Source organism: Solanum lycopersicum, chromosome 10 (assembly GCF_036512215.1).
Source record: "Solanum lycopersicum chromosome 10, SLM_r2.1".
Taxonomy (NCBI): Eukaryota; Viridiplantae; Streptophyta; class Magnoliopsida; order Solanales; family Solanaceae; genus Solanum; species Solanum lycopersicum.
This window is the reverse complement of record NC_090809.1, coordinates 25,546,560-25,563,487: the sequence shown is the minus strand read 5'-3', so window position 1 is coordinate 25,563,487 and position 16,928 is coordinate 25,546,560. Positions and strand designations below refer to the sequence as shown.

At 37.1% G+C, this 16,928-nt stretch overlaps 1 protein-coding gene across 1 annotated transcript in view; it reads left to right on the top strand.

Annotated features, from left to right (window-relative positions):
- Positions 1 to 15,700: 15,700 nt before the first annotated feature.
- The window catches only part of LOC138338770 (uncharacterized), a 40,601-nt gene continuing 39,373 nt past the window's right edge, over positions 15,701 to 16,928 (top strand). Inside the window, exons 1-2 of the mRNA XM_069289857.1 lie at positions 15,701 to 15,854; positions 16,110 to 16,211. Coding sequence (XP_069145958.1) covers positions 15,701 to 15,854; positions 16,110 to 16,211 — 256 coding nt within the window. The remainder of the gene's footprint in view (positions 15,855 to 16,109; positions 16,212 to 16,928) is intronic.

Sequence of the window (16,928 nt, the reverse complement as noted above, 5' to 3'; positions counted from 1 at the left end):
TTATTTCTCTTTTTTTATGTGCATGGCAAATGAAAAATTAATTTATTATTACTATTTAATAATTAATTAATAAAATATTTATAACTTTTTTTTATTTATTATAGGGATAAAATGACAATTCAATTTTAAATTTTGAAGCTTTCCACGAAAAAGTATAGTTATGAAGTTAATTTTAAATGGAAAATATTTTTAACAATGACCTTAAGAAAATTAATTAATATGCAAGGGGTATTTTTGTGATTCAAATTTTAATTTAGATTGTTCCCATTTTAAATAATACTAGTTCTGGATACGTGCTTCACATGTGAGTTACATAAAAATATTATATGTGATATGTTAAGAAAATAATATGGCAATAAATATTACAAATTATTCAACAAAAAAATAAAAAATTTGGAACATATGAACAATCAATCTATTGTTCTTTAAAATATGTAAACCCTAAAATTAAAATAACCATTACAACACAGAGAAAAGTTGAAAACGTAAGAATAATAGTGCACAAAACGTTTTATATTATATCATCTTGAAGAACTTTGTGAAATTCATGCTCCTAAAATAAAGTACAATTACTTAAAGGTAAAAAAAAAACAATTAAAACAGTAAACAAACTAGTATCAAAATTATTTTTCTGAAATGTGATTATATAGCCACGTCAATATACTGATATGAAAATTTTCTCTACTCTACAATAATATATGCATAATAAAAAGCAAGAAAAGGCAACATGCACAACGTATAATATTTTGTTTTGAAAAATGTCAACTACTATACCTCACTATCTAATTCAAAGACTTGGTGCAAATTATTGAAATGTGACCTTTTAATATTTAAAAATGATGAAAAATCCAAATAAAAAAAAAACAAAACTTGTATGTCTATATGCAAAGTTAATTAGAGCCTCAATACCTAAATGTGAAAATCACAAACACATATAAATTATTTATAATAGATAAGATTTCTATCAATTTCAAGACCAATGAGCACATTAAGAATACTTGTGATCTCAAAAAGAAAGGAGAAAAATAGAATGTCAAGTGGTAATTGATCCATGTTATTTTGGATAATGACTTATCATCAATTAAATGTATCATTGAACCTTATTTGAACATAATGTCAAATAATAATGGATAATATCAAATTAATTTTAAAAAATATCTACATAAATAATATAATTTTACAAACAAATATGTGTGCATCGGTAGATTACACTTGACTTTTTGTACTGATATATTTATCAATCTCATTGTTGTGGGCCTTGTTATTGTCACGACCCAAACGAGTCATGAGTGGCACCCACCCTTAACCTACTAGGTGAGCGAACCAACAAATCTAAACCCCAACATTTACCAGTAAATCAATCATAAATAGTAAAAACAATGCGGAAGATCCAGAACTCATTAACGAAATCAAGTAAATAAACTTCTAATGTTTAATACTTATTATTCCCAAAATCTGGAAGTCATCACACCAAGAACATCTATCCTCAAATTTCTAAATCTAAGAGTATTTAAGAAGCTAAAAATAGTAAAAAAAATGGTCCATGTCCGAACTTCAAGACATCAAGACGTGAAGGAGAGAATCCAGCACGAGCTAGGAATAATAGCGCACCCTGAATTTTGATGTGCTGAAGACTGGCTAGATCTGAGGATGAGTCGAAGTCGGCGGCACGCTTGCTGCACTCCACAAATAACAAAAAAGAAAATTACAAGTAGGGGTCAGTACAAGGAACACGTACTGAGTAGGTATCATCGGCCAACTCAAAATAGAAAGCAATATATACTGAATAATAATATAAAATCAACCATAATACTTAACAGGTAATAATCAACAAGTACAAGAACCATTAACAACAACACCAAGCACACCTATGAGGACTCAAGCCTCCATACCATACTCCTTTGGGAAATAGATTCTTCGAATTTGAGTATGTAAACATAATTCAAGATTCATTCTCTTCATTATTATTGTGCCGGAACGTGACACTCTGATCCAATACTACGTGTCGGAACGTGACACTCCGATCCAATACTATGTGTCGGAATGTGACACTCCGATCCAATACTATATCATTATTCTATTTCATCAAGTCTTCTTTATGTTAAGGCGTCATCTTAATAAAGAGGATTTAGGATAAAATATTCAATAATATCATTCTAATCAACCACAATTACACAATCACAACATACAAACACACAATCAAGCATATAGAAGATTTTACAATACCACCCAATACATATCAATCGCTATTTAGAGTTTATCTATCACATAGAAGTAAAACATAACTACCTCCATCGAAGAATCGTGATCAAGCAAGCTACTTCCTCAATGCCTTTGCTTTCCTTTTCGTTCTCTCTTTCTTGCTCGTTCTCCCTCTCTGTTCTTTTTATTTTTCTTCTCCAGATTCTTTTTCTTTTACCCTAATTATCATATAATTCATTATGATAAAAGTACCCCACTATTTATCTCCTTATTATCTTCTTTAACCCCCAAGTAAATAAATTATTAAACTTACCCCACTAATTCCATAATTATAATCATGAATAGTCCAAAACACCCCTTTAAAACTTTTAGCAGAAATCCGACCTAGCCGGGTTACGCCGCTTGTGACGGTCTATCGTGTCTACGACTGTCCGTCCTGCAGGTCCGTCAGAAAGTTCAGAGAGTTAAATTTAGTAGTGAAGCTTTTGACGGTCCGTCGTATCTACGACGGTCCGTTCTGCAGGTCCGTCACAAAGTTCAGAGAGTTAAATTTCAGTAGTGAGGTTACGCCACTTGTGACGGTCCGTCGTATCTATGACGGTCCATCCTGCAAGTCCGTCACATAGTTCAGAGAGTGGATTCCAGTACCCAGATTTTCAGAGTTGAAGTATTTTGAAACGAAGACCCTCGATGGACCGTCGTGCCTATGACGGTTCGTCCTACCTATCGTCGAGGGTAATGAGGAGAGCAGCAGAAAAATTTACACAATTATGGGACGACGTAGTCCATCACGGTCCGTCGTGTGATCCATTGACCCTGTTAGTTTTTATCAAAAATAGTTCTACTGCTCGAACCGACTAAACAGGTCATTACAATAGATACCAATTTACCCATTGTTCGTCCCCGAACGATCACAAGAAGAAAAGCAAGGGCGAGAAAGAGTACCTGAATCTGTAAAAAGATGTGGATATCTTTCTTGCATATCAGCCTCATTCTCCCAAGTGGACTCTTCAATTGGCCGATTCTTCCGCTGAACCTTGATGGATGCAATCTCCTTTGATCTCAACTTGCGGACCTCTCTACCTAAAACAACAACATACTCCTTCTCATAAAACAAATTCTCATCAAGGAGGACTGAATCCCAACGAATAATGTAGTTTCCATCCCCGTGGTATTTTTTTAGCATAGACACATGAAATACCGGGTGCACTCCTGAGAGTCCTGGAGGCAATGCCAATTCATAAGCCACCTCCCCCACGCGCTTCAGAACTTCAAATGGACCAATATACCTCGGACAAAGCTTCCCCCGCTTCCCAAACCGCATCACCCCTTTCATGGGTGAAACCTTCAGCAAGACTTGTTCACCCTCCATAAAATCCAAGTCCCTAACCTTTCGATCTGCATATTCTTTCTGCCTGTTCTGAGCTGTTGGGAGCTTCTCTTGAATTAATTTTACTTTATCTAACAATTCTCTCAAGAGATCGGTACCCCATGGTCTCACCTCAAATGCATCAAACCACCCAATGGGGGACCTACATCTCCTCCCATACAGTGCCTCAAATGGGGCCATATCAATACTTGAGTGATAGCTATTGTTGTATGAAAACTCTGCTAAGGGTAAGAAGTTATCCCAATGACCACCAAATTCTATCACACATGCACGAAACATATCCTCCAACACCTGAATCGTTCGCTCAGACTGACCATCGGTCTGAGGGTTAAATGAAGTACTAAGATCCAACCTAGTACCTAATTTAGCATGCAATGTTCTCCAAAACCTAGAAGTAAATTGCGTACCTCTATATGATATGATGGAAAGTGGAACTCCATGCAGTCGAACAATTTCTGAGATATAGAGTTTGGCTAACTTCTCTGCATTGTAAGTCACCTTGACCGGAATGAAGTGAGCAGACTTAGTTAATCTGTCAACGATTACCCAAATAGAATCAAACTTACCCAATGTCTTTGGAAGACCAACCACGAAATTCATTGCAATTCTTTCCCATTTCCATTCAGGAATGAGCATTTTCTGAAGTGTTCCTCCGGGACTCTGGTGTTCATACTTTACCTGCTCACAATTCGGGCATTGGGCAACAAAATCAACAATGTCACGCTTCATCCTACTCCACCAAAAATGTTGCTTTAGGTCACGATACATCTTGGTTGCACCAGGATGTATAGAATACCTTGAACTATGAGCCTCTGTAAGAATAGTGTTAATCAAATCATCTACACGGGGCACACATACCCTTCCCTTAATCCTCAAGACGCCTTCCTCATCAATTACTGCCTCTTTAGCCTCTCCTCGCAATACCATATCTCGAATTCGACTCAGCTTCTCATCAGCAAACTGTTTTTCCTTAACCTCGTCAAGAAAAGAAGATCTTGCCTCCACACAGGCCAAAGATCCTCCCTTCTCTATTACTTCCAGCCTCATAAAGTCATTAGCCAAAGTCTTAACCTCTCTAGCCAATGGGCATCTAGAAACCTGCAGGTGGGCTAAACTACCCATGCTCCCTGTTTTCTACTTAGCTCTTCCTGGGTGGTACAAAATGGTAATATCATAGTCCTTCAATAGTTCCATCCACCTCCTCTGCCTCAAATTCAAATCCTTCTGAGTAAAGACATACTGTAAACTACGATGATCTGTATAGACTTCACACTTGACCCCATATAGATAATGTCTCCATTGCTTTAATGCAAATACGACTGCAGCCAACCCCAAATCATGGGTCGTATAGTTACGTTCATACACTTTCAATTGCCTCAAAGCATAAGAAATTACATTCCTCTCTTGCATTAGCACTGCACCCAACCCAGAATAAGATGTATCACAGTAAACAATGAAATTCTTACCTTCCACTAGCAAGGTAAGAATTGGTGCAGTAGTCAAAAAGGTCTTGAGTTTCTGGAAGCTTTCTTCACATTCGTCTGACCATACAAGTGGAACATTTTGCCTAGTCAAATTTGTCAATTGGGAAGCGACAGAAGAAAATCCCTTGACAAATCTATGGTAGTAGCTAGCTAAACCAACAAAGCTCCTTATCTCTGTAACATTAGTAGGTCTTACCCAACTCTTCACTGCTTCAATCTTAGAAGGATCCACCATCACTCCATCCTTAGAAACCACGTGCCCCAAGAAGGACACTGAATCTAGCCAAAACTCACACTTAGAGAATTTGACATAAAGCCTTTTCTCTCTTAACAACTCCAATACAATTCTCAAATTCTCCTCATGTTCTTTCCTGCTCTTTGAGTATATCAGTATATCATCAATAAATACTATAACAAAGAGGTCTATATATGGCTTAAAAATCCTGTTCATCAGGCTCATGAAAGCAGCAGGGGCATTCGTAAACCCAAACGACATTACTAAGAATTCATAATGCCCATACCTGGTTCGAAAAGCAGTCTTTGGCGCATCTGCTGCCCGTATTTTCAATTGATGATAACCAGATCTCAAGTCAATTTTTGAGAAGGTACAAGCACCTTGTAGCTGATCGAACAGATCATCAATGCGAGGAATAGGATACTTGTTCTTAATGGTTACCTTGTTCAGTTGCCTGTAGTCTATGCATATCCGAAGGCTTCCATCCTTCTTCTTCACAAATAAAACAGGAGCACCCCAAGGGGATGCACTTGGTCTAATAAAACCCTTATCTAACAACTCCTGAAGTTGGGCCTTCAACTCCCTTAACTCAGCTGGAGCCATTCTATAAGGGGGGTATGGAAATGGGGCGAGTACCCAGCTCCAGATCAATACAAAAATCGATATCCCTATCTGGTGGCATACTAGGAAGGTCTGCATGAAACACATCCAGAAACTCACGGACTATCGAGACAGACTCAATCGAAGGTACTTGGGAAGTATCATCCCTGAGATGTTCCAAGAAGGCTAAATAACCCTTACTAACCAGTCTCTTAGCATTAAGGAAAGAAATGATATGAATTGGAGTGGAAATATATGTCACCCTCCCACACTAGCGGATCTGTTCTAGGCTTGGCCAATGTCATAGTTTTAACATTACAATCTAAGATTGCAAAATTTGGAGAAAGCCAAGTCATACCCAGAATTACATCAAAATCAACCATTTCTAGAATAATCGAATCTACATGAGTATCGCTCCCCAAAAAAGTCACAGGACAAGACCTATACACCTTCTCAACTATCACAGACTCACCCACAGGAGTAGAGACACGAATAGGTATGTCAAGCAAATCACAATATAAATCAAGACCAGTAGCAAATGAGGAAGATACATATGAAAATGTGGATCCAGGATCAAATAATATAGAAGCCATGCAATCACAGACCAAAAGATTACCTGTGATAAAAGCATCAGATGTCTCTGCTTCGGACCTCCCGGGGAAAGCATAACAATGGGCCCTATCACCTGTCTGCCCGTTGCCCCTACCATGTTGCGCTGCAGTAGTTCCAACTTGTCCGCCACCCCGACTGATTTGATGACCACCATTACCTTGGCCACCACGTCCTCCAGAATGGCGGCCCCTACCATGACCACCTCTACCTCTAGCTATTGGGGGTCTGTAACTCTGTTTTGGACAATATCTCCTAATATGTCCAGTCTCTCCACATCCATAACAATTTCTAGAGTTAAGCATAGGTCTTTGTGATAATGACGAAGTCTGGGGATAACCTCCAAACTCAGAAAAATGCTGACTGGTCTGCGATGGACCCCAGCTACAGCCTGTAGCGAAGACTGAATAGGATGGGCTTGGTAACCTCCTGAACTCTGCCCTCTGGAGTAAGAACCACTAAACTCACCTCCCTTACGGAACTTCTTAGATGTCAACGCCATGGTGAAATCGTCTGGCTTCACCCCCTCCACCTCTATCACAAAATCAACCACTTCCTGAAAGGATTTTGCTGCAGCAGCTACTTGTAAGTCTGGAATCTACAGATCTGACCTCAATCCTTTCACAAAACGGCGAATCCGCTCTTGTGGACTGAAGCAAATCTGGGTGGCATACCTGGATAGTGCATGAAATTTAGCCTCATAAGCAGTAACAGACATCCTGCCTTGCTCTAGGCTTAGGAACTCGTCTCTTCTCTTGTCTCTCAAAGTCTGGGGTATATACTTCTCCATAAATAAGCTAGAGAATGTTGCCCAAGTCATAGGTGGTGTCTGTGCTGGTTGACACTTGACATAAGACCGCCACCACATTTTGGCATTCCCCTGAAACTGGTAGGTCACAAACTCAACACCGAATCGTTCCACTATATCTATCTTGTGTAGCAGCTCATGACAATCAACCAGAAAATCATAGGCATCCTCAGATTCAGCACCCTTGAAGAATGGAGGCTTCAACTTTAAGAATTTAGTGAAGAGTTCATGCTGATCACTTGTCATTATAGACCCTGTAGTAAATCGAGGAAACGTGCCTACTTCCAATGAGGCATCCATGCGGGGAGCCACTGCAGCTGCATGTTGTACTCCAGAACCTGAGGTGCTGGTGTAGAAAAAACACTGGGGGTGTCTGGCCCTGATCGGATAACCCGCTAAGATAAGCAAGAACCTGGTTAATCATCTCTGGGGTAGGCTGGGGTGGTAATTCTTCATCTTGAACTTGCTCGTTTTGCCCTTCTTCACCCTCTCTCACTACCTCATCAGTCGGTGGAGGAGTCACCGCCCTATTACTAGCTGGACCAGGTGTTTGTCCTCTACCCCTAGAGCGCGTTCTCCTACGACCTCTACCACGACCTCTTGCCACTGCTCCTCCTCGAGCTACAGCCCCAATGGTGGGCTCAGACGCACCCTGTCTTGCTGGTGTTGGTGTTGACATAGTTGTTGCTCTAGTCCTAACCATCTGCGAAATAGAATGAGGATGTTAGATACCAATTTGTATCACCTAGATACCAATTGGATCCAAGTAATAACACTAAAGGAATAAAGAATGGGATTTTCCTAAAATCCTATAGCCTCTCAAAGAAAAGTAAGGGCGTCCCCTTACCGTTCTTCTAGACTCTACTAGACTCGTCCTTGTGTGATGAGACCAATGAACCTAATTCTCTGATACCAAGTTTGTCATGACCCAAACGAGTCGTGAGTGGCACCCACCCTTAACCTACTAGGTGAGCGAGCCAACAAATCTAAACCCCAACATTTACCAGTAAATCAATCATAAATAGTAAAAACAATGCGGAAGATCCAGAACTCGTTAACGAAATCAAGTAAATAAACTTCTAACGTTTAATACTTATTATTTCCATAATCTGGAAGTCATCATACCAAGAACATCTATCCTCGAATTTCTAAATCTATGAGTATTTAAAAAGCTAAAAATAGTAAAAAGATGGTCCATGTCCGAACTTCAAGACATCAAGATGTGAAGGAGAGAATCCAACATGAGCTAGGAATAATAGCTCACCCTGAATTCTGATGTGCTGAAGACTGGCTAGATCTGAGGATGAGTCGAAGTCGGCGGCACGCTTGCTGCACTCCACAAATAACAAAAAAGAAAATTACAAGTAGGGGTCAGTACAAGGAACATGTACTGAGTAGGTATCATCGGCCAACTCAAAATAGAAAGCAATATATACTGAATAATAATATAAAATCAACCATAATACTTAATAGGTGACAATCAACAAGTACAAGAGCCATTGACAACAACACCAAGCACACCTATGAGGATTCAAGCCTCCATACCATACTCCATTGGGAAATAGATTCTTCGAATTTGAGTATGTAAACATAATTCAATATTCATTCTCTTCATTATTATTGTGTTGGAACGTGACACTCCGATCCAATACTACGTGTCGGAATGTGACACTCCGATCGAATACTACGTGTCGGAACATGACACTCCGATCCAATACTATATCATTATTCTATTTCATCAAGTCTTCTTTATGTTAAGGCGTCATCTTAATAAAGAGGATTTAGGATTAAAGATTCAACAATCTCATCATTCTAATCCACCACAATTACACAATCACAACATACAAACACAAAATCAAGCATATAGAAGACTTTACAATACCACCTAATACATATCAATCGCTATTTAGAGTTTATCTATCACATAGAAGTAAACCATAACCTTCCTCCACCGAAGAATCATGATCAAGCAAGCTACTTCCTCAATGCCTTTGCTTTCGTCTTCGTTCATTCTTTCTCGCTCGTTCTCCCTCTCTGTTCTTTTTATTTTTCTTCTCGAGATTCTTTTTCTTTTACCCCAATTATCATATAATTCATTATGATAAAAGTACCCCACTATTTATCTCCTTATTATCTTCTTTAACCCCCAAGTAAATAAATTATTAAACTTACCCCACTAATTCCATAATTATAATCATGAATAGTCCAAAACACCCCTTTAAAACTTTTAGCAGAAATCCAACCCAGTCGGGGTTACGCCGCTTATGACGGTCCGTCGTGTCTACGATGGTCCATCCTGCAGGTCCATCACAAAGATCAGAGAGTTAAATTCAGTAGTGAAGCTTGTGACGGTCCGTCGTATCTACGACGGTCCGTCCTGCAGGTCCGTCACAAAGTTCAGAGAGTTAAATTTCACTAGTGAGGTTACGCGACTTTTGACAGTCCGTCCTGCAAGTCCGTCACAGAGTTCAGAAAGTCGATCCCAGTACCCTGATTTTCAGATTAAGTATTTTGGAATGAAGACCCTCGATGGACCGTCGTGCCTATGACGGTTCGTCCTACTTGTCGTCGAGGGTAATGAGGAGAGCAGCAGAAAAATTTACACAAGTATGGGACGACAAAGTCCATCACGGTCCATCGAGACCATGACTGTCCATCGTGTGATCCGTCGACCCAGTCAATTTTCATCAAAAATAGTTCTACTGCTCGAACCGACTAAATAGGTCGTTACAGTTATTTGTTATAACACCTATAAAATTGACATTACAATGTAAAATTCAGTCGAAAGCCATGTCAATAAATAGTAATAACAATTACTAAAAGTTGAAACATAAAGTAATTAAATAAAGAAACTTGGAAACGAACTTACTGTAATGACAAGATGATCTTGAATAAAAATAAAAATGATACGCAAGAACTCATATAACAAATATTATTTTTACAACTCTTAGTTTTCTTTATTTTATTAAAGTAATAAAGATTCAAACTTCGTAAAAAGTAAAAGAAAAACTCTTAATCTTGTCCCTTCATTGAAGTAATAAAGGTCCAAACTTCGTAAAAAGTAAAAGATGACCCTTCTGCATATAACTACTGTGTATTTATTATTTTTCATATATATATATATATATATATATATATATATATATATAAAACCAAATATTATTTTTATTATTTATTTTAACTTTTGTTACATGCTATAATATTTCATTTATCTACAAAACTATTTTCAAAATACGACCAAATACATCCTTTTTACCTACTACTACTACTACTACTACTACTACTACTAATATATATATATATATATATATATATATATATATATATATATATATATATATATATATAACCAAATATTATTTTTATTATTTATTTTAACTTTGGTAACATGCTATAATATTTTATTTATCTACAAAACTATTTTCAAAATACAACCAAATACATCCTTTTTATTTACTAATAAAGAACCCTCATTCTCCATTACTATGTCAATGGTTGTAATAAAAAAATTATGAGGCTAGTTGTCACTGTCTAAGGCTATTCCTTGATGTAAGCACGAGACCTAGGATTGCGAGTAACCCCATGCTAACCCTGAACCGACATATCATAAGCAAACTTAAACAAATACTGTGTGGAAGCTAAATACATGAGATAAACTAAATGATGAAATACCCAATCTAAGTCTAACTATATAAATATTGTAATAGAGTTCAAGATGTTGAGCTGTAAATCCAATACTAAAGTTGAATCTGTCTATATATGAAATAAGTCTCTAACTGACTAGAGATGCAGAGACATGTTTCCAGCTAACTCTAGTAAAACTGAAACTAAAATGAAAGACTAAAATATAAAGATCATGTCTATCATCCTCAAAGAATGAGGACTCACAACTGATACTGCTGAACACAAATTGGGAATCGATCTACACATTAGTTGAATGATGAGGAACTGAGTTTACATCAAAAAAAGATGTAGCGTAAAGTATGCATCAGTACTTGAAAGGAAATAAGCATAGAAGATAGGATAAAACTGAACAAGCATATAACTGAACAAAGCATACCGAGCAATAATATAATATGAATATGATGAATATACTGAAACATATTAAATATGAACTAAACTCAATGCAATGAACAAATATATAACATGCCGAAACTGAATATTGAGATGTATTCGGGACGTGGTGAAATGCACTAGAATCTGTCTATAGGAGCTACTAATAACCGACATAAAACCACGTGAGCTAAACATGAAATCCAATGTATACTACTCATCAAGAGGACCCAATATACCTTGCCAATGGTATAAAGGCATGATAGGCGTGATCACTAAATATAATTCCCACAGAGGGGACTAAAACCTACAAGGGCACGTAGTTCTGTGTCTATGAGGGTGATTGATCCTAGTCATACTCGGTATTAATCCTACTCCCAACTAGAAATGTGTATAATACAACACAACTGAACTATACTAAATAGCTCCATATTTTGACATGCTAACTGAATATGCGACATTAGATACTGATAACGAAACATTTGAAAACTGAGGCATGTATATCTATTTATATATCCGAGATAGTATTATTTATGAACAAAATGAATCTACACAACTAGGGTTCTGAATTTCATGCAAGGAACTAAGCAACAATGTTCCAACAATATGAAAAACTAATTAGGAATATTCAAACACCTAATTTGTAACGTTCAAGAAAGCCTAGATCTAGATAATATGAAGGGAATCAAGAATCTTATTGAATTCTAGGTGTCACGTCTCGCAAAATCATATACCTAGGAACATGCTTAGAAGTTGAAATAGTCACTTTTGTAAAGAACAAAAATCTGGAAATTTTCTTAAGTTAGGGAAAAGTGAGTTTTTGGTCAACTTCAAATGCTCATAACTACTAGATAAGGACTACTTAGAGATTGTTCTTGATGTGGCTGAAAATTTCTTGGAGAGATATTTCTAAAGTCATTGATTTTGCACGATTTCGATATCATATGAGTGAGTTATGCCTTTCAGAAGTTTGATTGTTTTATTAAGGATAGTCCAATCCGAATTTGGGAATGATAAAATTTTCTTTTCCTTACCCAATTATTTTATGTCTTTTTTGAGTAATAAATTGGGTCTAAACAGACCTTAATTATTTCACGCTTTAAAAAAATAAGTTAGGATTTTGAGAGAAGAAAAAAGAAGAGGAAAAAAAGGAAAAAGGAGAAGAAAAAGCAAAGATGTTCAAGATCGTCGAAGTTCGTCTTATAGAATTACGTCAGGGGTAGTCCCTAAAAAGGTATGTGATATCTTTTAGTGTTGGTAAGTTCATCCCCACACCAAACTTGTTTCAATTCATTGATTTTCGAGTTGGTTGAATGATAAAAAATGAAGTTCTTGACGAACATTGTCGAGTTCTTGTTGGTTGAGTTGTTGGAAGCCTAGTGTTGATTTGATTCATGTTTCTAGGTAGTTTCTTGATTTAAATCTTTGGGTATTGAGGGTACTAATGATCCTAAGTGTTAAAGGGAAATAACCATAAAAGCTTTAGAGGGTTTAGAGATAAAAATCAAAGAAAAAAAGTCGAGAACGCTTGTCCGTAAGGCCTTGGGGTGCTACACCTCCATAGCCCAACAAGACATTCTCTGTCCGCAAGGCCTTGGGGAGGTGCGCCAATAAAATCATCCCAACTTGGCCTCTGATTTTTGCGGCTTGGCGCCCCACGCCTCTCAGAGCGCCAAGCATGTCAATCACCCCATTCTTTTCCAATCTTTTTCATACTAGTTCCTAAGTGATGTACCCACGTGTCTTAGTTTATTCCTACACTCTAAGGTACATCTAAATATCATGAAGTCATCCATAAACATGATATCATAAACCTTGAAACCATAATCCAATTCAAGGAAAGTTAAGATCAAAGCCAAAGAAGTTAAAAGTCAAGTCTAGAAGTTAAGACGCAAGTTAAAACAAACTTCTTAAGAGTTCTCAAGGGTCTTTAACAATATTTTAACTTTGTTTTAAGACTAATGTTTCAATCTAAGTAAAGATTAAAGAGTTATTTTCTTCAAAGTATACGAGGACTAAGTATCCTCAAAGAGATTTGAAATATTTCACATTCAAACAAGTAAGGAAATTAAGTTTTCCAAAAAGCCTTCGGGTTAGTTTTAGAAAAGAGTTATAGCTTTATAAAATGAAGGAAGTAGGGAAAATGAGATTTCCAAGATAGACTTTTATCTAAATTTTAGAGGACTAATCTCAAAGCACAAGAAAAGTTATTTTTAAAAAATATAAGAAAAGTATATTTTTGGGAGTGGTATTGAGCACCAATATGGGGATGCAATTTTCATACTAACTCAAGTATCCATGAAAACTATGTAGCCATCATTGGTAGAAAAGGGTCATACTTTTTAGATGAATCTTTTTCACAATAGACTAGTGGATCAATTAGGTAGTTCAGGTCCTATACTATGGCAAGGTTAGGATTGCCGGGAAGCATGGGTTGAGTAATGTTGTATCATCACTGTAATTACTAATTGATGGTTGTAGGTTAGAGAAACTCCCACATAAGAAATTGCATGGTTCCTCAAAGGTTTTTGCTTAGTTTGAATGAGGGTATGAGACTTCATCCATGCATTTCACAAGTATACTTTGAGAGGAAGCATGATCTGTCTTTTATTATGACTATCAACTAATATCAGTTTATTTTGTATATTTTATACACAGAGAGTTTACAATATGGCTTTAAACAACTTATTTTTATTATGCACGTGCTTTTAAATGTCTTAATATTGAAATGAGTTTAGTTTGAAATTCATGAGTTGAGAAGAGCCAAGGTAAGTGTTTCTATCATAATATCTTTCAATCCAATTTTTTATTTAGCAATCTAACTCGCATACTCATACATTCAATGTATTGATGTCAGTTAGTCTGCATCGTATCATGATGCAGACGCATGTAACTAGGATCAACATCCGTCGTGCTGTTGATCCAGTAAGCAGCTTAGAGTCAGTTGTTGAGCCTCCTTCCATTCCGGAGGAAATATTTATCATTGAAGTTATTGTTTATAGTTTTCAGTTGTTAGGATGATTGGAGGTCATGTCCCAACATCCATCTTTATTTTAGAGGCTTCATACACAAATAGCGTTAGTTCTTTTGTATTATTCATTTTAGTTGTATACGTTTAAGACATGAGTTGCCACCTTGGATAAGTTAATACTTTAAATTTATTTTCCCTTGAGTTATTCTCTTGTGTTTAAGTGTTCCGCTAAGTTAAGAAAGCCAGACCAAGGGTTCGTTTGGGGCCATCAATGGTGTTTGAGTTCCAGCCACCTCCAAGGTGTAGGCTCATGGTGTGACTAACTTAGTATCAGAACAGAGAGTACAAGATTCGTAGGGAGTCTATGAAGCAGTGTATGTAGAGTCCTAGTTATCGGTGTGAAGTGCACTACATCTACAATTAGGAGGTTGCAACATTTAGAAATTTCTTACTTCTTCATATTCCTTTTCATGCGTTCGAGTTTATCTCTAAAAAGTTTTCTTCTAATTTGTTTCTACGTGTGTTTTCAATGAATCATGTCTCTACGAAGAGAAGTAAGAGGTTGTCCAGCAAGGAGAAATTTTGAGGAACAAGAATTACCAAATGCACCTAAAGTGCAAACACAAGGAGAATTTACTAATGTTGAGTTAAGAGAGGCAATTAGGATGTTGAGTCAAGTTGTGACTAACCAGGTTGGTCAATAAAGAGGATGATTCCCCAAGTTTTACTTGTTCAAGCACTAATGAGGATCCAGGAAACTTCACTTAGGAATTGAAAAAGGTGTTCAAGGTGATACATATTGTTGGCACCGAGAAAGTTGAACTAGCTACATATCAACTTAAGGGTGTTGCTAGGACTTGATTTGATAAGCTGAAGGAGGGTAGAGACAAGCATGCACCACATCCTAGTTGGTCTTGTTTTGAGGAGGCCTTCATGAGGTGTTTCTTTACCCAAGAAATGAAAGAGGCTAGGGTACGAGAATTTCTCTCACTTCAGCAGGATTCTTTAAGTGCTTACGAATAAGGGTTGAAGTTCACCCAATTATCCGGGTATGCTCCAGAATGGTTAAATACGTGAGGAGTAGAATGAATATGGTTTGAAATTCACCCAATTATGCGGTTATGCTCCAAAGATTTTTAAAGACATAAGGAGTAGAACGAGTTTGTGTGTTGTTGGGTTAGGATTTCTATCAAGCAATGAGAGCTGGGCAGCAACGCTTATTGGAGACATGGAAATTTCAAGGTTATTGTCTATGTGCAACATGTAGAGGAAGAGAAGCTTATGGATAGAGAGGAGTTCAACAACAAGAATACCAAGACAGAGAATGAATCCGAGAAGTAAAAGAGTAATGCTAACCAGTCATCTTCGAAAGGAACAAAAGGGACTTGCTCCATCATCTGCTAGTGCACTTGCACCCAGAAATAAAGGTGATTATACTTGCCAGAATTTGCAGAACTTTAAATCTAGACCTGCACAATCTCAGGGTTGTGAGGAACAAGGAGGTAACTAGACTCCTGCATGTGCTAGGTGTGGTAGAATCCACCCAGGAAAGTGTCGTTAAGGACAGACAGTTTTCTTCAAGTGTGGATAAGAGGGTCACTTCATGAAAGAGTATCTAAAGAACATACAAGAAAATGGTATCGCTAGAGGAACAAACCACCTATATGCTATCAACGGTCGCCAAGAGAAAGAGGATTCTACAGATGATGTCACTTATATGATTCAAGTCTTGGACTTTACTGTTTATGCTTTGCTAGAATCAGGAGTGAGTTTATCTTTTGTAGATCCATATGTTGCTATGAATTTTGATGCTATTCCTGAGCAACTTAGTGAACCATTCAGTGTTTCCACACTTGTTGGTAAGTCCATTCTAGTAGAGAGATTTTATCGTGATTGTCCCTTTTTCATCAATCACAAGAGTACCATGGCTGTTTTGATTAAGTTAGACATGGTAGAGTTTGATGTCATTCTTGGTATGGATCAGCTTCATGCATATACTGCCTTAGTTTATTGTAGAATTCTAGTATTTAAGTATCAGTTTCAAAATATGTTAGTCTTAGAGTGAAAAAGAAGTTCAGCACTGCCTAAGAGTCGTTTCATTTTGTACCATAAGACAAGGAAGTTAGTTTTTCAGTGGTGTGTCTATTACTTAGTCCAAGTTAATGACTTTAGTGTTGACAGACATCCTATTCAGTTATTTTAAGTTTCAGTAGTAAAAGAGTTTCCAGAAGTCTTTCTTGGTGACCTACCTGGAGTTCATCCTAAGAGAAAAATAGACTTTGACATAGAAATTTTTCTAGATACTCGTCCTGTCTCTTCCGCCATTTTTACACCCCAAAAATTCTACGACCTATACTAGAGCCTCATATGATGAATAATTATTATTTAGACAAAAAATCAAAAGGTGATTTATTAGTTAGGAAGTGTTAAAGTCAAAACGTCGCGAAACGTCCATGACATCCAAAGATTAGTGAAGGTGATCAAGTGTGTCTTTAGGTCTTGTAAGAGTCATATGAAGGTCAAGACTTGTAAAAACACTTAGAACACACCTTAGAGTATATTTAGCGTCAAAACAT